Consider the following 26,127-nt stretch of genomic DNA (forward strand, 5'->3'; position numbering starts at 1 on the left):
ATATTAAAAATATTTTATTTATAAAAAAGTAACCGTATTTACACAATTTGCTCAATTTTACTATTGAGTATACATAAATAAGGTTTTTGTGTATTGTTTTAGAACGACGTACCGGCCACCTAGAGAAAGTATCATAAACTATAATGACAAGACAATTGTAGTAAGTTCATTACAATACGTCCATTATTGTTCTAGGAAGTAGGTGAATTATTTCAATTCGGTTGAAAATATATAAAAATGTCTCGATTTTGGAATGATTTTCAAGCGTCCTATCACGACCATGTCTGTCTTATTGTCACCGAAAAAGATGTATTAGAGATTAGTTTACGGGGCACCAATTGGGTGGCAAGTTTCAAACGATGGTGGCATGATCTTTTTCTCCTTTCACATAACGATCCGAGAGTTAGATTATTCTACGGCAGTTCGCATGCCGTGAGAATGGACCGACTGAAGCAGTTCCGTTTATACAGATCGACGATACATCCACTTAGCAAGTTTAGGTAAAGTTCTTAATTAAGTATGTTTTTGTTTGAATAGAACTAGCTCCTAACTAACGTTTCCTTCCTTCCAGACATGTATGGGACATCATCATGTTATTCGTTGTAGTTTTAAACATGGCACTGTTTTTTCACAGCACTTCAAATATTTACGGTGAATTCGACTGGTCGGTTTATTTTATCGCTGTCATTCTTGAATTTATTATCTTCCTAGATATTTATGTCACTTCGAGAACCGGCTACATTAACTATGAATCGAGGAAAATTGTCCTAAACTCAAAAAAAGTTTTAATCCACTACGCGTCAACTAAGCTATTCGCACACGTTGTGTCATCGCTGCCTTTGCAATGTTTACTGTTTTTGAGGTACGGTCGTAATATCAATTGTTCTGCGTGCAAAGCTAACAAATTTGTAGCCACATTGGAAATTCTGAGTATATTTCGTTTGTACAAACTATTTGATGTCACTCGATACTGGAACAGACAGAGGTCATCCTTTACGGCAACCTATTTCTTCAAATTCCTTCGTATTTTTGTATTCGGTTTGGCCACTATGCTTATAATCATGAATATATCTGACACCATTAACCTTCTTACTATTATAGCTACTGGTAATACAGATGAAAGGTCATATTTCCTTACAATTTTCAGGCTTAAGCACGGCGAAGATAAGCCGTTATCAAATGCAATGCTTATCTGCGTGGAATTTGCTAGGATATGCAAATCTTTTTTGCTATTTAGTTTCAGTCTCAAACCTCGTATATATTTTTTGGACAAGATAGCTTCGTTATTCGCGTACCTAGTAGCAATGGTATTCTATATGTGGAGTCTCATCGAATGTTATGTTTGCGTCGGTAGATTGTATTTTCCAGAAAATCAATTAGTCATGACTGTGGAGGAAACTTCGAATTTGATCAAATGGCGACAATTACCTGACAGTTTTGCAAGGAAAGTGCGAAAGTACTACGAATTTAACATGACAAGGCTTTCAATCACGGAAGCAGTGAACGGACTCTATAAGAATTTACCACAGAGTCTACGAAAGGATATTTCTTTGAGTTCTTATACGCATTTGATAATAAAAATACCATATTTTGCTGAATGGCCTTCTTTCTTGATTCAGAACATAGCGCTGTTGCTACAAGAAGAACATTACATGCAAGGAGATCTTGTTGCTCAAGTAAGACTAAATTCAACTGATTGAATTAGTTTAGTTTAGTTTATATCATAATGTTACTTAATGTTTATTCAAAAGAAATGCTCACTCGAAATGCATACTAAACTTTTTAGGCGTCCGTTCATAGCGATGGTCTCATTATTATTGACGTAGGTGTGCTCGGTGTATATTCTATAAACAACGAAGAGAAAGGTCATCTTATAGACGGAGACTATTTCTGTGAGTTGTCCTTAGTCACAGATAGAGAATTGAGAATGTCGTCCGTAGTTGCCCTTACCCCCAGTAAGGTGAGTTGGCTCTGTCATTCATCACATAACTTCTATGTAATGAACAGCCTTTGTATATGGGTTTATTTATTTTTAGATATTATTCTTAGATAAGTTTCTATTTAGACATCTTATGAGGGATCACGTTGAACTTTTCACTGATATGAAAAATAGATTAACTTCTAAATATAAGTCGCAGGACTCGAAAACTAACGAACAGCCGAATATTGTGGAGACATATTAAATGTACGTGGTATATAAAATGCGTGTAATTTCTTTCGTCGACTTCCCACTCAACAGATTTCGAAACTGTTCAGTGGGTCTGACATTTAGTAAACAATTTATTTATAATATTTAAACGGAAAGATGAGAGGAAGTAAGTGATGAAATTTTCTAAACATTAAAACATATTAAAATATAATTGTCGTCTGTGATTTTGTTTTCCTGGTTTTTCACAAAGTCTCAGGGTTTCGAGTGCATCTCCATATAAGCTCCACTCAACACCTATGGCTATAAATGTAAAATTTTCCATCCGGTAATGTCTCGCACAAACTAAAACAGTATCGTCGTCTGTCTCCTTAACTTTTATTAATTAGTTTGTGGATATTAATTGAAAGAATTTTGTCATAGTTATTAATTGTATGTTTCGGTAACGAGGTAGTCAGTTTTAATAATTACTGCGGTCTCGCTGGCGACGCATGCCGATGACGTGACTGAATTGTAGAATCGGAGTGGTCTGAAGTTTGCTCAATTCTTACGAATCCAGGCCAGTAAAACAGTATTGTTTTATAAACGCTGCGTAAATTCCGCTAACGTGCTCCGTGAATGCGAATCACTTTTTTCTTTTAAGTTTAATTGTCATTCTCCATAGTGTAGTGTTGCGACAAAACAGTGAAATCTTTTCTGTATATTAACCAGTGATGTGCATAATATAGTTATGAGTTTGCATAATCCATTTAACAGCTGATAGTTTATTTTTTGTTTATCTTAGTCGATTACGGCTGTTACGGTGATTATTCGAGCTGTTAAAATAAACATTAGTTCATATTTTTATGTATTATAATATTTGTGATTAATTTGAAAAACTATAATCCGTAGAAACTATTTGTTTTTTTGTTTGTTATTGTTATTAGTGTTCAGAACCAAATCTTTTATTTCTAAGAAAAAAAAAATATAAATAAAACATTAATTCACCGTGGTTTTTATTAAAAAAAAAAGACAAACCCAAAAGTCATTCTGAAAATATATGAATACTTTATTTTTATTAAGAATTAACATTATAGGTTGTAACGATATTTAATTTGTTGAATAAAACACCCCTAATTATATATCTCCGTTGTGCGTAACTCGTTTCCTCCGTGTATCCAAGTCGCTTTACAACTTAAGTATCAAGTAAAGCAGCTTACATAATGGTCTCTTGACCCACATTGCATCAATAGGAACAACTTCAGTTTTTTTTTCCGAGGAAGAACATAACGGAGAAGTGATGTTATTTCATCGCTGACAAAACTTGTTTACATTAAAGAAACAGTTAGATAATTGATTTAATAGTTTAATGTATAGCTTTGCTTTGAAATTTCTCGCTGTTAGACGTATGTGATGGCAAGACCAGATACGATTTTAGCACCTTTTCACTAGCCCGTAATGCATAGTGTATATCACGTGCAAACAATACTCACATTTAGAATACTAATCTTATTTGTATACATATCCGATAAATCTAGAATTAGTTATAACTTACCGCGTATGTCCTGTTATAAGATTCTTTAGTGTAGAATGATTTGAAACTTGTTCGCAATAATATCGATATCAGATAATTTATTTTTAATCGATTTTTTTTATAATTTGCCCTGCATCCGTGCAAAAACAATATCCTCATTCGCACTGGAATCGTTTAATATTTTGTCGAATGGAATAAAGGCGTTTATTTAATTATTATTATTTAAGAAGATCCTAGTTATATTTTTACCATCACCTAGAAGCACAAAAAATACAAATTATTTCTACTACTTAAAGTAGGTATGCTTACTATTAGTCATCATCGTCAACTACTTACGGAGCGTTTAAAGTTTTTCATTAATAAATCGTATCACATTATCGTCCAAACGTTGGTTTCGGATTGAGAAATGAATATTCGTAACTCGTAGTAGTCATAGAACGTTGAAGTAGTGAAATATCTAGTTGATGATTTGGAACAGCGACAGTAACTTGACAAATCATTTGATAATTTATTACAAAGTTTATTTAATTTAAAATTTTTTAATGTATGTACTTTATATGAGATCGGAACGTAGAAAACCTCAAGCTTGCTTTATGTACTCGTTTCCTACTTAAGTTATTAGTAAATACCGCGGCAAGCTTTATATTATATAAACCATGCTATGTCTGTACACGTAGTTAGTAAAAGTTTCGAAGTGTATGCATTTTTTATTGAAACTGTCTCAAATGAACCTGTTTTTAACGTTTTTTTTTATTTTTAATTTGTAATAAATCCGTTTTCAATTTTATCATACTGTATTATATATATTTATATAAAAGTAAAAGTAAAACGTGAAAACAAGAGAGCGATCTTTCGATAAAGATAGCTATATATTTTAAGCTGATGGACAGACATTATTCAGCCAATAAACATATTAATATCTTCATCGGATGTAATGGGTGTTCTGTTTGATGATATAATTTTATTTAACCAATACAACCCTGTCCATAGCAAGGACAGTCTTTTATTTGTTCTGTTTTTTTCCTTTTATGTCAGGCTGTTTCATTGAAAATGTTGCCCATCAAAAAAAAAAAAAAAATTTGCAATTAAAAATAAAAATCATAATCACAATGTATCGCATTATATATTCATTATTCAGGTTTGAGTAGATACGGTGTGTCTGTATAAAATTGAACGATATTACATAATTTAATGTTCCTTTATCAGTCATAAAACATTTATATTACACTTTCGTTCCGGGAAGTCAAGTGAAGTCGGAAGTCGAAACTAGTTTCATATAAAACAAATGACAATAGTTTTGCTATGAACACCATGCTATTCAATTTCACTCAACGTTTTCTTGAACGTCACATTAGCGACGGAAAGTTGTTATGGTTGTTTTTTTTTTTAAATTAAATTACAACGCCATTCATCATTCGCCATTTTGAATGTATTTATATCACCAAAATCGTAATTATAACATACATTTTAATTATGAAATCATTTTATGAGAATAACAATTTTGTTTAATTTTTAAAAAGTTGCAATTATTATAATTCATTTTCCCGCAGAAATTACATTTTCATAAGTTGCAATTAATTAAAATTTTCAATGTAATTATGTTATGGTATTAACATATTTTATTACGAAATTGCAAGCAATATATGGTATCATTTGAGATCTGTTTCGTACACACCAAGGTATCACATGCAGCGGTTATTAGAGTGAATTATGCTGAAATAATGTTACATAACACGGAACGGCTCGATATAATACTTAATACGTAGAGCATAAACAAAAACCCAGTTCTCAGAGGACGAAATCTGATATTCATTAAATTTTAGAAGTGAATGGTGAATGAAAGATATATTTGAGATGTAAGATAACACGATCAATTAATGATTATCATATGAGAGAAATTTATCAATATATATATAATAATGATATGTTATTTTAATTTGTTAATAAATATTTATAAATTAATAACATTCTAAACTCTTACATGTAATATGTGTGAAAGTGTAAGTGTGTTCCGATTTGATTGATGTAGAGTCCGTACGCTTAGCACAGGTGTGCATTATCACACTGCATAGGAAGCGTTTCCCGTTTCTCAATGAAAAACTTTTTACGCTCCGTATGTAGTCTGATGCGAACGTGCGGTAAGCGTACTGAACGACGAAATAAAAGTGTGCGTGCAAAATAAAAGTAAATTAAAAAAATCTTTTTAGTTTTTAGTATAGAACTTGAATACAGTTTCTTATTATCTTGTTTTATATACATATGGGTATGTGTTATTAATCATTAGTCTATGGACTATTGGACATTTATTTCACTATATCACATTTTATATCTGTGAAATAAAATTAAAAGTTACATTATTCAGTCATAATATGTAACAGAGTATTAAATTAGTAATGTGCTTATATTTTTTCGAGAGCTATTTTGTTTATAGCTCCTTTTGTATATTTGATTGGTGACTAGTACTTTTTTTTTTTAATTTTATGAAAATATACTCGAAGCAATGGTCCTATCAGAATATAAACTTATAAGTATAGACACGGGAACACCAAAAAATTATTACAGAGTATTTAATAATAATATTTTTTTAAATAGATTTTTTAAATTTTATTTATATCAAAGTGATCTCAAGCTAATACTACCAACAGTTAATTGTAATCGCTAATTATCAATTAATGTACTTAAAGTATTTTTATTTAAATTTTTTTGGGCAAACATACAGCATGTATAGAAAAAAAAACTCAAATTTATTGTATATATTAACATTCTAGAAACGTATATATATCGTTGTATTTAGTAACAACTTATGATATTGAGTAAGAGGCTGCGTGAAGTTTCCATGAAATATCTCCGGCCTGTAATCTCGAGGAAGGTGGCCTTTAGTTGGCCAATACGAGAGCTTTCTTCCTGTTTTATATAAAGCCTCTGTTGAACTTTAATTTTAAAGACGATTTCGTATTTACAATCACGTTTATTTACAGTTTAACGTGAATTCTGTAACTTTTTTATAGCTTCGTATTGACGTAAATGTATATTTTTCCTTTTTCTAATATATAAATATAGATAAAACATAGTTATCAATCAATCATAAATCGCTTATATTAAACTAATAGTTACATTGTTATGTTGTAAATGTAACGGTCAGACGAGCGGTTATCGCATGGCAATAAACTTTTTCGCTTAGCAAAACAACGGTTAAGTAATGTGGAGATGTCAAACGATAATATTATCAGTAACTAATATCTTATAATACTTACATAAAGCCTATTAAAGTGATATAATTTACATGATTATTAGACGTTTTTTAATCACGCAGTAGAACAACAGTATATATTTAATTGACTATAATATATTAATAAAATAATGTAATTTTGAAGTGCTTATCTTGAAGGCGTTTTTTCTAAGACAACGTATGATTTCAAATGAACACGGTCGTAGACTAATAACAAACACAATACGTCTGTCACAGGCCTTGCAACTGATACACTTTAGACGGAGTATACAAAATACACATCGCGTACATTTAGATTAACCGACGATTTACCCCACCAGCGAATGCCCCACCAATTTCAATGGTAGCCTTTCTATAACAAAACGCTATTTGTGTGTCACCTTTCAAAAGTGGCCGGATAATTCAGGCTTGTAGGGAACCTGGGGGAAAGATTATGTAATTATTGGACACAAGAATGGTGTATATAAGCTTGATGAAGGATATGAGTAAGTAGAAAGCAAGCAAGTCTCAGCAGACTAAGTGTTTCAGTGAATCAGTCCAGCCAACCAAGCAAGATGTACGCGAAACTCACCGTGAGTGTCTTACAAATAAATACTATATTCGATAATTTGGATATTATATTGTATTTTATTATTTCTTTAACAGTTCTTCGCCTTGATGGTAGCCGCCGTGGTCGCCGTACCAACGCCGGGAGGTTATGGGCAGTAAGTAATTATTATTAATTACCTTATTAGATGTCAGTTTCAATGTTTGAATATTTTAGTCTGAACCTTATTGTGATAAATAGGCTCTATGTTTTAAAAAAAACATTCGTCCACGCCATTCGTGTGTTATTTGTGTTATTAAAATCATTTTTTATTTTATTACAGTAATTAAACGATTTATGTATTTTTGTTCATTCATAAATGATAATGACTAACGAATCACAACTGTAAATAAAACTAAACTGATTTTTAGTGGTTTTCGTATCGAGTACCATTAGTGTTTGATAGAATTATTTAAAAATATCGATATCCCACTTCTCTAAATATCTATGACGGTAACGTTTCGAGCTAACAGACAGTGAGAATAACAATGTATACGCTATACTTCCGCATGGAATAGGGAAAGTAAAATAATGATTCGTGCAACGATCGGATAAAAATATTGGTCCTCCTTTTTGAAAAGATCTGAAAATCCTACGTACACATAATAATATGTAAATTGTCGTGTAATATATATATATATTTTTATGAGTTTATAATTTAGTAAATATTACAAAATGAAGCACCAATTCCGTTGAGGCGCAAGACGTAGACTTAATTTCACATGATGAGTTACACGCGTATCAGGCAACGACATTAAAGAGGTCTTATTGAGTTAAATACTCCGTGGCATTAAGTTTTTACATAACATAGTGTGTAATGTGATTTATAGCACATAAATACAGTTTTCGGACCAGACATACTTCAGCAATAACGTATTATTGGTAATTAATGAATTTAAATATTCGATTGTAACCATACAAGTGATCTTAACGAGCACGTTTGAAAACTTCGATAGTCATAGAAATAGGTTTTAAACGTAGTTCATACGTGATTTTATCGTATGATTTGTTTGAGACATTTTCCTTTTACGTGTGATAATTTATTAGATGTAAATAAAAATTATTTTTTGATATTTGTTGACGTGAACAAGTAGGTTTATTTATTCGGAAGAGATATAAAGTTTACATATGAATAAATATCTGTTTATTCTGTTACATTATATTGAATCTGTATCTTGTTTGAAACTTAATTTCTTAAATAGATGTAATTACTAGTAATCGGTGTTCCCGGTGAAAGCTTCCAATAGCTCTCTTCCATTGCACAACGATGATGCAACCTTAAATATATTATTATAAATGAAGCAGACTGTTATTTTTCAAACATAAATATGACTTTAATAAAATCATACAATTAGTGTATGTGTTACGCGGTCTAAAAGGCTTGAAATAGACAACAGTACACATCATTACGCCTGGCGTGTTTTGGTTCTGGTGTGTTTTGCTTCTCTTTAATTAGTGTGTATTGTTTGGCAGATTTATATCTAGCTTTTGCTCCTGATTTCGTTCATTCATACGTATGACGCCGGAGTTTATGCAAGAGATTCTATTAGTCTATTTATAAGGTTTAATTTTCAATTGTTCTCATAGCTTCAGCTTCGTAAACGTAAAATATAAAACGGTACAATATTTATAGAAGGTATTTAATAGTTTGCGCAATAACAATATCGAGGCCTCAACTGAAACTATTTTAAAAGTATATAATTATAAAATTTAATAATTTGATTGCGTGGAGATTTTTAAAATGATGTATTTTTTTTTTTAAGTGATAGTTTTAAAACGAAGCTGTACTTTCACACGTTGCTGTAAGCGATCACATGTCCAAGTCGATGAAATATTTAAAAAAAAGAGGCGGATATATCATTACATAAATATGTTTAATTGGACTACTTTCGTAAAACAGTTGGATTGTAGATTTATAACATCGGGGATCCGTGAACACACATATAAATTGCGTAAGCTAAAAACTGTTCTGTCCTGAACTTGAGACGATGTTCCTAAAATAAGAAATAGGTATAAAAATATGTGAATTTTGAAATTGTAACAACATACCTAACAATTATTAAATTGTCGTTTACTGCAAGGATGAAGTATTTTAAAAATATACGGAACAGCCGTCGCGTGGGATAAATTGCTCTCGAGGATTCTCGGAGACTTATAATTTAAATTTAATATAAATGCATGAAAACATTCCAAAACAATTTTCGTGTTATGGGGAGAAACAACTACTATCATGACTCGTTAGTTTTATTTGAATAAAATATAAATGAGCGCATTTAAAAATTTCTGCTCAGTCTTAAGTTGTATGTTAATAATCTTTAAAAATATCACACCGATTCCTATCACAATTATTGATTTGATTGAAGACAAAATAAATATTCCAATAAAAGTATTCATAAAACTTAATCGTAGTCTCGTTTGAAATCGAAATTGCTATCACGAGGCCGTTACTACTTGCTATGGTATTTGGAACATACTGTGGAGACTGTTATTAAATAATAATGAACCGTTCTGATGTTGTTTGTGCGTAACAATTTGCAAGATATATTGTGTAAGGATTAATATCTTAAAAATATGACCATGTATCCGGGGTTGCGAAGCTGTGTACCAAATATGAGGTAATTTTTTGGGGAAAAAGAAAGTGATAGACACACACTAGGTTTTGCTTCCAATTAGCGGAAATATCAACTTTACAGCGTTTTAATAAATAATAAAACACTAAACATGATCATGTAAATCTACGAGGCACTGCATCGCTTTCACCGCTAACAGGGAAATGCACGATTTTCTGATAAACATTGAGTTGGTTCGTATAATTTGAAGCAATCTCATGGGACCGGCGATCGCTTTTGTAATGCCGTACTAAGTGGTCGTGAGATTGTTTCTCGAATGCGCGTAATCAACCGTAAAACGTTTTATCACTTCATTTTACACACTATATCATGATGATGCTTTTGTTGGAAGAATAACGTCCTGTTTCTTTATTTTTAGCAGCAAACACGTGACGATCCACGTTCCCTACAAGGTGCACACCATCCACCACCACCACGTATCAAAGGTTCCTTACCCTGTTCACGTGCCTGTGGTCAAAGAGGTGCCTGTTATCAAGGAGGTGCCTGTATACAAGCACGTGCCGGTGCCCGTGATCCAACACGTGCCGGTGCCCGTCATCAAGAAGGTCGAAGTGGAGAAGCAAGTGTTTGTGCCCGTTCATCACGAGGAGCATCACGGTTGGGAAGGAGAGTCGCTGTCGCACGGCTGGCACTGATTGTATGGCTTTAAAGCTTTAGATTAAGGTAAACGACGAAATCATTTAAATGTTTCGTTGAATTCGATCCGTTACGTGTTTTTATTATTGAAATGTTTGCTGTCATAACGGTATAATTATATTTCCAGGTACAATTAGTTGTTATCTACCTTTATATATGAATCGACGTCCACACACAGATCGCAAGATTCACAGCACTTTTCAAATGAAATTCAGATAATAGTTCAAGCAACAGCCTAGTCAATGTTTTTCATAGTATCGGACAACAAGTCCTCCGTTGTCTATGCAAGTTTTGTATCAATTGAATGTTCTAAATGTTATACTGTCATGTTCGTCGAACACCAAACCGTGTATTTGTTTGTATAGTTACCTTTGTATATAAGCGCCAAAGAAAATAAAGAGAGCGGAAGTTTTTACATGACCCTATGACGTATCATTTCAATTATTTAAAAAACATCCTCCACGGATCCCCTCATTTAAAATAATAACATAAAAACAAACAGATATGTGTCAGGAATTCATTTCAAATGGATTTATTTTGAAACAACAAAGCATATCAATACAACGTGTTCTATAAATTTTACTAATAAAGCAAAACAATATCTTAAGACGACGGGATAATGTACAAATTACTTTCGAGGAGAAACACTATATATACTAAATAACTTAGTTGTTAGCGGTGTTCAAAAAGTCTGCAAGGTTTATATTTTACCTTATAAGATAACACACAAATTCATAAGTTGTAAACGTAAGGATGTTGGTTATTTGAGCTTTATATATGGTTACCGACAGACCGCGGTATAGACCTAGGAAACCTTCCCTCCTCACGGTGTCCCTTACGCACTGCACTAGCTTGGTGCATTTCACTAAGTCTCTCGAAGTGGTAGGGGTGTAGAATTTGGCGTTTTCTCTGTGACTCTGAAAGCATTAATCCACTTGATTATACCTTCCGAGTGCACATTATCACAATACAATTCACTATGCATTTAAATCACGAAAATATAAAATCAGTAGAACACCAACCGCGATTTGTAACCTTCGTTTTGCTAAATCTAGAGGATAGCACATGACTTTTGACACGAATCCTGACATTCCACCAGCAATAGTAGTGGCTAGTAACAAATCTTGGGCTGTATGTGCATTCCCCTTTTTATGGAGGCAGTCCCCGTTGCAATCATACATGTAGTTCAATAATAGTGGTTGCATGAAACTAAATACGGAGAATGTTATCCCAACTTGAGGGCCAAGCTGAAATACGAATGAAAATAACATGCAATATGTTTTGCCACAATATACCATGGATATATATCAAGCCCTTTCATTTTAATACAAGATGTGACACATAAAATTTATATACTGATCTATGGACATTGGATTGACATAATTGGGAACCTTCTGCCATTATGACGTTAATTTTCTTTTACCATGAGAACCCCGGCAGTCCAGCCCTCATAGAAAGCCAGTACTCCTCCCGAATTATACACTGCCTTGGCTCCATTTATAAATCCTCTGTACTGTTCTTGAATCAACATTTGCCTCACACGTATCACCTCTATTGGAGCTACCAGGGTCGCGCTACAGCAACCCGCGCAAATACCACACATGAATTCCAGGAGCGTTCTGGACAATTCCAAAATTTTATCATTAAAGTGATCGAAAAGATAACAAGACAGGTCACCGACAATATACTCACTTATATTCAGAGTTAACTGTGGAACTGAATACATATTTCGTTGTTACTTCATAAACGTAGAATTGGCTTGACGTGGACAGAACCGAATGCATCTGTAGTTAAAAAAAATATATCGTAATTTTTGTTAATATTTATAATTTATTATTATAGGTTAAAAAAAAATTATTCCAAGCTCATTATATTATTGTAGAGCAATACAAATATATCAACTGAACGTTGATTACTAATGTTTATTAATGTAATAGATTTTAGTGTTATTTCTACTACACCTGTCCAAGATTATGTCCGTGCCAAAACGCTAAAATGCTTTCCTCGTAGAGTATTTTTTTAAAAGTCGCAAATACACTCAGCCTTTTCTTGCGAGAGATTTTACCCTGTAACTGAGTTCTCACTTTCAACACATCCAGAGGCTGTGTTAGGAACCTAGTGACTACGCCCGAGATGCAACCGGCAATCAACTTTTGATTTGGAGTGAGATTATCATCGTGACGGTATCCGACCATAATTTAAACTGCATTATCAATAAGTTAACAAGCCAAAGACCAAAATAACAATTACTAAAAAGGGTCCAAGTTTAACCTCAACAGTTTGGCAAACTATCAAATAATATTAAGACAACTAGATAGAGAGACGTTCAGAATAAATTGTTTCATTGTTAAACGAAGAGTTTCTAATCCATTTCCGCGTTTCGTTATATGTATTTCAATTTTATGAAAAACTCATTTAAAACGTTTGCCTTACAAACTTCAATCTACAACATTGCCAAGACAATAATTTTAGGAGTACGATTATTGAAAATCATTTTAAATAATATTTAAAATTGATATCTCATTTTTAAAATTAAAAGACAGTACTTTAAACAAATGTTTTATTTTCAGTATATTCCATTTTATATATTATTTTAATTGATCTTTTTTAATAGAGTGGCAACACTGGAAACATATTGTTTATGAAAAGTTTATTACGGTTCAGCGATTTAAATGGTGCTTACTGTACTAAAAATTTCTGGGAATAACGTATGAAAATCTATTCGATAACAATTTTTTTGTAATTAATTATAATCAATTAATAAATTTTAGTAAGTTTAATAAAAATTTGGGTCAAAGATACGTATTTTTACTTGATACACAATAAAAAAATATATTGCTGATGATGGAACTATGTATATACAGGATCACATGTCAATATATGGAGGTATTATATTCTTGCCTTTACATCAAAAATCCGTATATTCCAGATTTACCTTTAATAAATATTTACAAAGTGTGTACTTCACAGATCAGCGTTGGTGTTGTACCGTGGATTGAATGTATTTTTTATATTCTCTGTCACAAGTTTTGCATTGAGTTCAAAATTTTATATGCTATTGAATTTTTTTTAAAATTAAATATGTATTATTAAACTTACTTCAATTGTGATATTAATAGATTAGATCGTGACGAACTATATAATTTTGAAATTCAAGGTTTTTCTTTAAGATTATGAAAAATATATATACGTTTTATATAAAACGTAGAATTGTCTCATCGATTCAATCACATTTCTATAAGGATAGGTAAAATTACAGAATATAAATTTTTTTTTTTATTAAAAATATTTTTCATAATTTATATGGACTTAGTGTGACATAGTCATGTTTCATTTTCCATGGTCACAGGCATTTATTTTGGGCAAGGTATTCATCACGTTCCTCCATCAGTATCCTTCATCCCGAGACTGAGCACATCAGCGGCAGCAATACTTTCCTTGATCCGTTCCACAATCTTCTTTGTTGCAATTATTTGCTCGCAAAATAAAATCATGTGGCCCAAACGGTTTAGCTCGGAAGCATCTTTTGTATGACTAATGACAGCGAGACCTCATTGCCGACCAGGCCCACTTCACCACGGTTGATTCTTCGGCCCATCATAATGTTAGTAGCAGAGAGGCCTCTCTTCTCGCAAACTTATGTAGGTGATAACACAAGCAATCATATCCTAACAGCACCTGTACAAGGTGGAACTTAGAATCCAATGCCGCCTGTTGTGCCGTGCTGTGCATTTTGCTGTACAGAAAAGTGGGAATAACACGAAAAATAGAGACTATTCTGAATGCGTTTATTTTGTTTCTCTTTTTTCTTAGAGTACAGAAGAGTCTTTACTGTTTTACTGTATATTTAGTATTATGTAATATTTGACTAGTATTGTATTATGTTATTCTTCCTAACCAATAATGCAAAAAGATTGTGGGCGAATTCATAATATCCTTGAAACACAAATAAACATTTACCCATTAAATTCGCTATTGATATTAATTTGACTGTGCTATAATATGTATTTATATCTTTACCAGCAATAGCACTTACGAGCCGCTTTAAAATATTTTAGGAGGCATATCTAGTGGTATTATAATGCTTATGATGATTAAGGTTTATAGCTAGCTGTTACGAAATTCGGTTAGTCCTTAATAAGTTTTGATAACTGGCGACCGTGACTAAGTTAATGTAAATTGATTTTGTGGCTTTGATCGTCGCCCAGCGAACTTATTGTTTATGATACCGTCCACCTGACGCGTAGCACGTCGGTTAAGTTATAAAAATTACATACATTCAAGTCTCGTATATAGGCGAAGTTATTTAACGGGTACATATTACGATACGATTGACACAGAAGCGTTTGGTCATACTTTATCAGCGAGTCGATGAGACGGTTTTACTTTAGTTTTTTATCAATATTGTCCGGTCGCGATAAATTGAACGCTGTATTCATAACAAAACATCGAGTGAGTAAAACTAAATATTTTAATTATATTACAGTAGTTTGTGATAGTTTAATAATATTTATTATAACACGAAAATGTTAGTGACCAGTGTTCCATGTTTTGCTTATCTTTGCAGATTTTGTGTTGATATATAACAAGCATACGTAAATAACACCGACGGAAAATAAGGAGATTGAAATTTATTTTATTTGACAGTACGTATGATTGATTTCAGGTGGAATGGCTGGGAAGCAAAGCCCTATATATAATGAAGAGACAAGGGGTTCTGACGGACAAAACGTAAAGAAGGTGAGTGTTTACGTTGATATATAACTTATATAACTTAAATTTATAAGAAAACCACGTTTTAAACATGGAAATATAAACGTGAAGCCTTTGTAGTGATCATTCGTTATATGAATTATGTAGCTATGAAAAAAATTCATAATAACGTGACCGCAGCTCACATTGAAACGAATGTGTTGTTGATAACGTATGCAGAATATTTTTGTTAGTTAACATTTAGAGAATAAGAACAGGGTTTTTGCATTTGACGTAAAGTGCATGTTACGTTCACGTATAAAGGAGTACAGATAATAAAATTTCGTTTCGAAAAACAACATATACATTTGTATATTGAATAAAATACTTTTTTTCTGTTGACAAAATTTTTTCTTCATTTGCTTTTTGATGCGAATTCTATTTCTATAGTTGCGAAATCTCCTGCCATTAAAAGATAGCAAAATCTTTTTAATGACAGCCTTTTTCAATTCAACTCAGCATTTGTAATACTCGAATTTCTTCAAATTGTTTTATTAAATTTTAATCACACCGCCATTCAGACGGCATCATAAAAAATTTATTCAATATATAATTTGATCAAAAACACATAACTATTTTCAACAAAAAGCTTTAAACCATATATCCGAATTTTATTCACTGAATGTTCTGTATATTAATAACAAAGAGATTTGATGTCCCATATAAATGAACAAACGAAATTATTATATAATTACATTTTGACTTGCTTATGTGTTGGTGAATATAAAATGAATACACACACACACATATATATATATATATATATATATATATATATATATATATATATATATATATATATATATATATAACGTATGATTTATAATACATCAAACACATTGTAGAATAAATCTAGTAACAAATCGGGCTTAAAAGTAAGACATGTTATTACTTATTGTTTATAATGCGACTCGATATAAATGCGCCGTGATCAGAATATGAAATGTAATTAATTACAATATAAAATTAATATCCGACACTTAAAATGACCGTCAAATAGAGGCTAGACAAACAGCGCTCGCTGAATATAGCATCGAGGACTGGGTGTAATGGATAAAATGCGTGCCTCAAACCAGGGACGCTTTGAATACCACTTTATCAATGAAGCCTTATAGTTTTATGAGTTTTAAAAGATGATTTGTGAATATTTGTCAGGTTTCTGCGGAGATGTGTTATATTTTGGTGTTCGTTATTCCCCCACGCATGAAATACTTAACGGATTTTGAAGACAAAATAGAAATGCAGCATGGAAATCACAATAAGAATAGTCTATAAGCAGTCCTGAAATTCAGTATAGTTAGTTAGTTATCTTAGGCTTAAGACATTATAGTTATGTTGTGTGTGAAGTAACGTGATTTAAATCTCGCAGCCGGTTAGCTACGATATACACTGTTCCAACACACTTTATATCCTTTGAGTGTACTTCAGAATTCTACGGGGACGAAGTCACAAACCAATGTTAAACAAGTGTTATTCCTGAAGAAGTTATTAAAAGATATTTTTGCTTCCAGACAGAACCGAATAGACGGGCGATGCGACCGCCGAGGTCTAATATACCAAAACCTTCGCGTCAGATTACTAAAACAATATTATCTACAGAAAGTAATGTATTGTATCTTGTGTTTTGTTTGTTTTCAACGTATGAGACGTATCTTAAAAGATTTTTTTTTTCTGAATATTATTGTTAATGGACGTGTAAATCAATTATAATATCAATTGACAGACAAAGAAAAGAAGTCCTCGGATATTTTTAAAAACTCCGGTTCTGAATATTCCAACACGGAACGGCGATGTTTAAGGGATGAATTAAAAAAATCACGGATGCTGGATGAAACATCTCTGAGTGGTAATGTATATGCTTATATAACATCAAGCTTATATGAAACAAAGACCAGAACGTTGCTATTTTTGATTGAAAATGTATTCAATTTGAAACGACAGAATATTGTACAATATTGTATTCGTTAATATATCGTAAATTAGACCCGGTCTCACCAAACATTTTGAAATGAGTATTGTCTGGTTACGGCTTTTAATGGACTGTTAGATGTATCGAGCGTCCGCTCAAGTATATAGAATATAAGTTTTTAATCAGAGCGATCAACTCCCGAGGGTTTGGATGCCAATGTGGTTGTATATCTGGATCAGAATAGGATGTCTTTGGAGTCCTACATCATGAATAGCGTTTCCATAAACCAACTGGAAAGATGGTTAGCCATAAAGAAACATAAGCATTCCGTAAGTAAAAATGTATTTATTGATTTTAATAACAAAAAGCTACCGCGAATCCTTATTTTTAGTCCTTAAAAATATTCACGTAAAATATCCGGAATGAGAAATTTTAAAACTATTGCTAAATAAAAAAATAAACTAAGGAAACAAATCTATATATATTCTTTATCATAAAAATGTAAGGAAATGATATGATTCTTTCATTTTAGGAATCAGGAAAGGCATCCTGTCACAGCGGTAGACTTAAAGAGAAAATATCTAATAAAAATATATTCCTGGTGAGTTGATTTAAATTTTTATCAAGTCCGGATATTGCACAACCATTCTATTTTATTCAATATATGTATTACGGACGTTCAGAGTCGGAAAGCTATAAATAAATTCTGTTTGAAACAAAGTAATAGAAAAATAACAATAGGAACGTCTTCGATCTTTCTATCAAGTAAAGAATATTTTCATTTAATAATTCTCACTTATATATATATGTATATAAGTATTTAAGATCAAATATTATTATTAATTCGATTATTGGCTATAAGACGTTAGAAGATTTTAAATTATTTGAGAGTCATTAATTTTTTAATCATAGACGCGTAAACTAGCTTCTCTAACTTTGTGTTTATAACAGGAAATTACATTACATTAATTTACAAATATGTATTTATTTTGAATAAAATAATTTATAACCATTTTGTTGACATTAATATCGTTACGGAAATTCTGTAGAAAATACGAAATCACATATGTACAAACTAATACGAATAATAATTTAATTTATAATAGGGAAAAGATAACAAAGAGTATACAAATTTACGTTAATTATTAAAAAAGGTGTGTGAAAACTTATCAATAGATAATGATATTAAAAAATAATATTCAATTAAACAAATAAGTATACAAACAGCCAGAATTTAAGACGTATTCTAAGAAATTTTAGCCACATTAATACATAAGCCATCTTTTTATTAACATAGTGTGCATTGTGTGCATGTGCATTTACATAACGTTAATCTCATGTGAGATTATCAAGCGCGATTTAATTTTTTTTCTAATTCATAACTCTGTATGAAACAATTCTCCCACGCTTTATTGCTTCGCGCCATTATGAATGCTCAAGAACGTTCTTCCGGGATATAAGTTTATGTTCCAAGTTAGTCAACCGTTGGTTGCTGATGAGATATCAAACCACAAAACAATGTTACTCTTTGCAGGAACTTTTCAAGGATTTGAAAAGGGATAAGAATGAACATTCTGTTATCATAGATATAGTACGTCTAATTACTATGACAATTGAAATGGATGCCTACAGAGTTTACAAGTTATTTCCAGATCACGACAGTTTTGTCCAATATTTTGTAGCAGACCAAGTAAGTGTACTGTAATAGAAGAGAATTGTGCTTTTTTATACTTATAGTGTTTAATTCGAGGATATGTTTAGGTCATATTTTTTTTATATATTATTGATTTAACAGAGCCAGCTTATATCTAAGCAGTTACGTCGTGTGGATTTAAATAAAATCGAAAACGTCCTCCGCGTTGCGAAAGATGGGACATGTTTACGTCTATCAAGAGAGAATACGGTGAATTTTCCGAGAATGTGTGAAACTTTACTCGAGGCTTTCGGAATAAAAAATTTGGTTAGTCATTTTGTAGCGATCTATCTGTTTAGAAGATTAATTGTTCTTAATTGATACAACTGACTGTTCTTAACTGACTGGACCTTATCATGAAGCAATGTTATGTAAAATATAGATTACAAACCGGCTTAATTTTGGTCTATAACATTTTGCAGGACGAAGCTAAATATGTTCTGTATCAACCAATATTGACGGCAAGTGGCAAGACTGGATATGTTATAGAGATGTGGCGCACAAAAAAGGAATTTGATGACGGAGACGAACATTTGAGTTCTAACTATATTGTGTGGGGAAGTCTCATCTTACAATATTGTAACCTATGTCTTGACAAAATGCGCGAACGTAATATGACTGATTTTCTGTTAGACGTTGTTAAGTGAGTTTCGTTGAATATTGAATGATATTTATTGTTTTATTGTAATTTGATTCTTATTGTTACAAATGTTTAGGGCTATTTTTGAAGAAATGGTGTCACTTGAACAACTTGTAAAAAAAATATTGGAATTCGCCCAGAAATTGGTTAGCGCCGATCGAGCTTCTCTTTTTCTGGTGGACCATAGAAATAATGAGCTAGTATCAACTGTGTTTGATTTAAAATTTGAACCGGGACAAGGGCGTGACGTGGAGAAAAAAGAAATCAGAATGCCCATCGACCGCGGTATAGCTGGTCACGTCGCCTTATCCGGCGAAACTATGAACATACCAGATGCATATTCGGACTATAGATTTAACAGGTTTATTTTATATCTACATCGTTGTTTTTATCGGTTATATAAAATTAATTATTACTTGATTTCCAGGGATGTTGATGAGGTTACTGGTTATACCACAAATAGTATACTTTGTATGCCAGTTAAAGTACAAGGAAAGGTTATAGGTGTGGTGCAAATGGTGAATAAAATCAACGCCGACAACTTTGATCGCGAGGATGAAGTTGCATTTGAAATATTTTCAACGTTTTTTGGGCTCGCTTTACACCATGCAAGGCTATATGACAAAATCATGAGAAAAGAGCAAAGATATAGGGTCGCTTTGGAGGTGCTTAGCTATCATAATACGTGTAAAGAAGACGAAGTGCGGAGAGTTCTCGAGAGCAATGAAGATAGAGAGGAAGATGTGAATTCATTGACAAATTTCTATTTCGATCCTTACAAATTGGGTGACATTCAGAAATGCAAAGCCGTTATCACCATGTTTGATGATCTTTTTGAGCTGTCAAAGTTCGATTTCATGACGATAACTAGATTCATTCTAACCGTCAAAAAGAACTATAGGGCAGTACCATATCACAATTTTGATCACGGGTGGTCCGTGGCTCACGCTATGTACGTCATCATTAAGAAGGACCACAGGAAATGCCTTGACTACAAAATGGTAAAGTATTTGAGTTGATTTACAATTTTAATTTAATGTAAATTTTTTGTATGTCATTATATGATATTTTTCACAGAGATTGGCATTATTTGTCGCATGTTTATGTCATGATTTAGATCATAGAGGTTACACCAACAAATATTTAAATGAAATAGCGTCTCCACTGGCCGCTATGTATACTACATCGCCGTTGGAACATCATCATTTCAACATAACTGTAACAATTTTGCAACAGGTAATCGCTGATTTTGTCACAGATTCAACTAATACTGAAGGTTCAAGTTATTCCTTATGATTTTAGCAAGGTTATGTGACTATTTAGATAATTATTCCTTCAATCGTGACAGCCGACTTTATTTCAGGATGGTCACAATATATTCTCACATTTGTCCAGTCAGGAGTACAAAGACATTCTAGGCTACATAAGGAATTGTATATTAGCAACGGATCTCGCTGCGTTCTTTCCTAACTTAGCTAAATTACAAGAAATTCATAATATGGATTCCAAACGTCCTCATTTCAATTGGAATATTCCTAGTCACAGGTATATGAATAAACAAAAAATATGACGGATTGGCGAAATGTGTTTAATAATTAAAGCAATTAAAAACTGGACATTTTTTTTTAAATAAAATATATGATAATTAGCGGTTGGGTTAAAGTTGCTGGCTTTTCTTAAATTTATGAATAATAAAACATTCAGCGCTTCTTTAAATAATTTTATTATTTGAATTTTTGAATTTAAAAGCAACTTTGTTTTTTCACAAATACTTATCTATTAATATCAAGTGCGAAATTTGCGAAATGTTTTTCTGCGCGATTGCTATTTTAAAATAAAAGACAAATAGTGAATATTAATTATAGAAGATTATTAATTTGTAATATTTAAATAGAGACTTAGGGATGGCGATTTCGATGACAGCAGCCGATTTGTCTGCTTCCGCTAAACCGTGGGATATACAGATAAAAACCGTAAAGGTGATCTTCAAAGAGTTTTACGAACAGGGAGACAAAGAAAGGGAAGCCGGTAAAACTCCCATACCTATGATGGATCGGAATAAGCCAGAAGAACAACCGGCCAGTCAGGTTATATTAATTATATAACATAATAAATATTTCAGTTCAAATTTAAATATTTAAAAAAAATCGTAATTTCAGGTCGGTTTTTTGAGTCAAATCTGCATACCTTGCTACACTATTTTGTGTAAAATACTCCCAAAGACTAAGCCTATGTATTTAATGGCTTTTAAAAATCTTAATAATTGGAAATCAAAAGTTACCAAAAAGATTGACGATTCTGATAAAGACGAGGATTCTAGGGAGGACACTTTAGAAGTTATCTCGGATGCAGAATTAGACGAAGACGAAGAACGCGAAGAGACGTACACCGAATTTGATAAACTACAAGTTAGTTCAAGCGTTCTTGCAGATCTAGATGAACTGCAAAAAGAGGAAGATGATAACAATATCGAAGAAATAAATAGCAAAATAACCGGCGGGTGGAAATGTATTAAATCTGATTCCGTGTCTTGGGAGGAAGATCAGGAATTAAAAATTGCAGAGACGAAAAAAATAAAAATTTGGAAGGATGTACACGGTAACTTAATCGACGAAGACGGTGTAGTGACGAGATCTAATAAAAATTTAAAAGTAGAGATCGGGAGAGCATTACTTAGTAATGTAGAGAATTAGGTGTAAGCGATGACGCAACTGTTTATTTGATTGTTTCCGCACAATAAATCTCTGCCTGTATACGATTTTAATTTGTGTTAAAAAAAGCAATGTTAATAATTCGACTGACAAATAAAATTATTTTATACGCCATAGTGGACATAAACATCAAAGTCCTTTTTTATGTACTAGTGCAATAATGATTATAGATTAATCTTCAGATATTTTGCATATGAACAAATTTTTTTCCAAGGTATTTCGTGAATATTGACTCGCTATATAAGATGTGAGCCACCGGAAGTCCAACCCAGTAATTGTACTGGTATTAAAGCTTCAAAATTCTTCGTACTTATTTCTTTTTTTTAGGTCTATATATTTTGGTGTCGCTAATAGATGTATTATATGTTTTCATTAACGTGAAATCCAGAATTATTTTCTATGAAAGTTGCTACTTGTACATGTCGGGTTATATATAAAAAAATATATGTTATAATTTTAATTTATTTTATGACATAAAATATAAATATAACATCCGTTGTTGCTATAATTTGATGGCATAAACAAATAGTTTGTTTCGCTATTCATGATACTCCATGTTTAATATGAAGATGATAAGTTTGAATTTTTGTAGAAAAAAAAATGGTGACATTTTAATTATATAAAACAGTTATTTATTAGTACAATATAACAATGGGAAATTGATTTTTTTTCAGCTTTTTGCTTCATAAAAATTATTTTAAATGTATGAAGTATTATTTATTACGCTTTAACGGTGCTTGCGTTTATTGCGACATTATGTTTTTCCAGATCGTAAAGTGTTAGGAAGAACCTGCAAAAATTAGGACAAAAATTATATATCAACCAATATACGAATAGATTTTTTGTTGGTAACATCAAATTTCATTTCACCTGCTGGGTTGCACGCCAAGTTCTGTTTCAAAGAATTTCGCAAGCTCCTTAACAATGATGTCATTTTCCTCTGGACCTAAATGTCCTATGGATTCCAGCGTGGCTACGATACCAGGCGTTGCCGAGTCTTCCTTCATATTCAAGAAGCAATCGGCATTGACCACGCAGATGAATTTCTCCAAAAGCATAGATAATTTTGATAAATCGAATTGTTTTTTAATTTAACTGCATATATGTTTTTCATAGTAAGATCACTTGAAAGCGTACGTTATTATAAAAGTTTTTTAAATAAAATATACTTAAATGTATTACGAAAGCGCATTGATTTTTATTGAATATTAAATTTAATAAACGCAACTCATCAGACGGGAATCTATTAATTACGGCCAATGTATTATTTCACCTCGTTTAATTTAAAATATTTAAAAATATTGTAATATTGTTGGAATGGATGATAACAGAAAATTGCAACCTAAAATAATTACGTGATATCATTGGATCATAACTTTACTCACCTCAGGTGGTTTTTTCACACCCTTCACGAGAACCGGGATAATTTTTGAGACAAGGTTTTGTGGTATTTGGGACTTGGCGATGTTCGTGAAAATATTTAAGCAAGGCATTGTTGTAATATAAAGAACAGGCTAGCGTTATGTTTGAATTAATGTAACGTAATGTTTGATATGTCCTTTATATTTGCTTCCATATATAATTACGATAACACTAGGTTACGTGTGATAACGTGTGATATGTTATATAAAAAAATATTATCAGCTTTACTGAGATACGTCAAAAGTAATATTGATATTTTGTTACTAATAAATAGACTTATTTAAAAATAGACCTGTAGTTCTAAATGATCAAATAAAATTATAACCAAAGGTAATGCTGTGATTGGTTTCAATTACATAAAAATGTTTATTAAAGTAACATTTACTTGTAACTTTAAAATAAAATTAAGTATGTAAAGACTATTTTGTCTTAGATTACGACTGACATTTCATTATGCTTACTACAAGTTTTGTACTGCACACTACATAGAAACTTTTCTAGTTTATCATGCAATAAGCTATTCGTTGAGAGAGACGAAACTTTTTACTATTCCGCTTTTATGTTTACTACAAGTTTTGTACTGCACACTACATAGAAACTTTTCTAGTTTATCTTGCAATAAGCTATTCGTTAAGAGAGACGAAACTTTTTACTATTCCGCTTATTCACATTTGGGGATGTTGGTTTCCCGAGGAATTGTAAGTACCATTACCACAACTCGCTTCAAAAACAGAAATCTTCTCGAAAACAGAAATCTGTCTGGTCTGGACGCCGACGCACAAATATCCTCTTGGATTTTGTACTTTCTCATACGTATCCATCTATAATTAATGAGCGAACATTTGTGACTGAGAACCTGGTAATAATCCCTATGTTGTATAACGCTAGATACTCTGTTTTCAATATTACCGACATTTTAAACTTCACACTTTAATATAAAAGATATACGAAAATCCTTTAATTTATATACAAAGTTATAAATAATATTACCAACGCTTACACATCAAACATTTGACGTGTACAGTGTAAGCGTTGGTAATACATATAGTTTAGGTCGCTTTTAATATTCACTAACTGGCCATAAAAACAAAGAGATGTGAAAAAAAATATTACTAATGCTTATACAGTTACATTACTTACGCTTACTAGTTACGCTTACTAGCTTACTAGTAGTACTTCGGTTGTGTTCGGAATCAATGCATCTAATTACGTAAACACAATATACAATACAACATCGAAACATCAAATGTGATTAGTAAAATTGTTCCGATATAATTTAAACGGAACTACGGTACGGCGTTCGTTAAACAGGTTTTATAAAGACAATATAAGTGTGACCCTGTTTCAAACAAATGCAATGGCAACGCCACAGATTTATTTTTATTATAGCATTGTTTTGTCTATGTTATGTTGTGATGTAATCCGGCCTTTGTCAGTAGAAACACGCGATTAGCGATAGCCATTAAAAATATTTTGATTGATTGATTATATAAAAACAAAAAAAAAGACTTTTGATTCGTTATTTGTAATAAAGATTTTATTCGTATATTTATAATGAAAATGTTATGTAAGTGTAATGTAGGATGTCCATGTTATCTTAATGTTTTTTTTTCATAATAATCCATATAAAGCGAAATTCCAAACCCACTGTGGGTTATAAATTTAAAAGTATTGTGATATCTTGAAGAGGTTTTCTCGTATTAATTTTATGGAATATAAAAAAAAATTGAGCTAAACTGACAGTGAATAGGAAGGCGTTTTGATTATTTACAGACCGCTAGATGTTAACTCCGTTCATTTAACATAGTAGTGTGATTTTTTTTAAAACATTTTTTTTTTTTATATCAATAGAAATCATTTAGATATTTAAACTGCTTATTAAATAAATGTTTTGTCCTAAAATTATTACAGAGAGAGCCATCCATTTATATGTATATAAAAAAGATCTTATTTCACTTCTTTTAAACAAATAAGCGAAGTTATAATATATGTAATATAACCACGTCGATAATTCTTTTAAATTTTAAAACATATGTTACCTCTTCGAAGAACCTTACCAGTTTAATTCTGCTACATAACTCTCATTCCTATATAGGTTTCTTTTCAAATTTGGTTAGGTAGAGAGAGGAGCTTGGACAGTGGAGGGGAGCGTTTAACGCGCGTTAAATAGGGGCCCCTTAAACCTATACCTGGGTCGTAAAATCCCAGGTACTGTTGAAGCTCCTCTCCCTGCAACGCGATGGACCCGGCACCCGCATGG

General features: G+C 31.9%; 4 protein-coding genes across 5 annotated transcripts; 2 read left to right on the forward strand and 2 right to left on the reverse strand.

The window, feature by feature from the left end:
• Positions 1–66: 66 nt before the first annotated feature.
• Positions 67–11,160, forward strand: LOC116778048 (potassium/sodium hyperpolarization-activated cyclic nucleotide-gated channel 1-like). Of its 2 annotated transcripts, XM_032671899.2 has the most exons (6): positions 167–500; positions 572–1,676; positions 1,787–1,960; positions 7,534–7,592; positions 10,463–10,767; positions 10,868–11,160. In XM_032671899.2, the coding sequence occupies exons 1-5, from the start codon at positions 238–240 to the stop codon at positions 10,737–10,739; spliced, it is 1,878 nt and encodes a 625-aa protein (XP_032527790.1). In that variant the 5' UTR covers positions 167–237; the 3' UTR covers positions 10,740–10,767; positions 10,868–11,160. The 2 variants fall into 2 exon arrangements, with proteins under 2 accessions (XP_032527789.1, XP_032527790.1); XM_032671898.2 differs by lacking the exons at positions 7,534–7,592; positions 10,463–10,767; positions 10,868–11,160 and adding an exon at positions 2,037–3,128 and having other exon boundaries at positions 67–500.
• Positions 11,161–11,254: 94 nt separating this feature from the next.
• On the reverse strand, positions 11,255–13,167 carry LOC116777705 (mitochondrial thiamine pyrophosphate carrier-like). The gene is made up of 5 exons (XM_032671386.2): positions 12,702–13,167; positions 12,433–12,524; positions 12,164–12,359; positions 11,763–11,987; positions 11,255–11,657 (listed from the first exon to the last, which is right to left on the reverse strand). The coding sequence occupies exons 1-5, from the start codon at positions 12,933–12,935 to the stop codon at positions 11,448–11,450; spliced, it is 957 nt and encodes a 318-aa protein (XP_032527277.2). The 5' UTR covers positions 12,936–13,167; the 3' UTR covers positions 11,255–11,447.
• Positions 13,168–14,936: 1,769 nt separating this feature from the next.
• On the forward strand, positions 14,937–22,492 carry LOC116777987 (probable 3',5'-cyclic phosphodiesterase pde-5). Its single transcript, XM_032671820.2, has 15 exons — positions 14,937–15,192; positions 15,407–15,480; positions 17,004–17,094; positions 17,216–17,338; positions 17,588–17,730; positions 17,934–18,002; positions 18,936–19,091; positions 19,197–19,361; positions 19,517–19,737; positions 19,811–20,095; positions 20,162–20,735; positions 20,812–20,970; positions 21,098–21,279; positions 21,629–21,821; positions 21,894–22,492. Exons 2-15 carry the CDS (start codon positions 15,412–15,414, stop codon positions 22,425–22,427), a joined length of 2,964 nt encoding a protein of 987 aa, XP_032527711.2. The 5' UTR covers positions 14,937–15,192; positions 15,407–15,411; the 3' UTR covers positions 22,428–22,492.
• A 562-nt stretch (positions 22,493–23,054) lies between these two features.
• Positions 23,055–23,999, reverse strand: LOC116777988 (uncharacterized). Its single transcript, XM_032671822.2, has 3 exons — positions 23,831–23,999; positions 23,316–23,491; positions 23,055–23,235 (listed from the first exon to the last, which is right to left on the reverse strand). Exons 1-3 carry the CDS (start codon positions 23,936–23,938, stop codon positions 23,166–23,168), a joined length of 354 nt encoding a protein of 117 aa, XP_032527713.2. The 5' UTR covers positions 23,939–23,999; the 3' UTR covers positions 23,055–23,165.
• Positions 24,000–26,127: the final 2,128 nt, after the last annotated feature.

This window comes from Danaus plexippus, chromosome Z (genome assembly GCF_018135715.1).
Source record: "Danaus plexippus chromosome Z, MEX_DaPlex, whole genome shotgun sequence".
In the NCBI taxonomy this organism is placed as follows: domain Eukaryota; kingdom Metazoa; phylum Arthropoda; class Insecta; order Lepidoptera; family Nymphalidae; genus Danaus; species Danaus plexippus.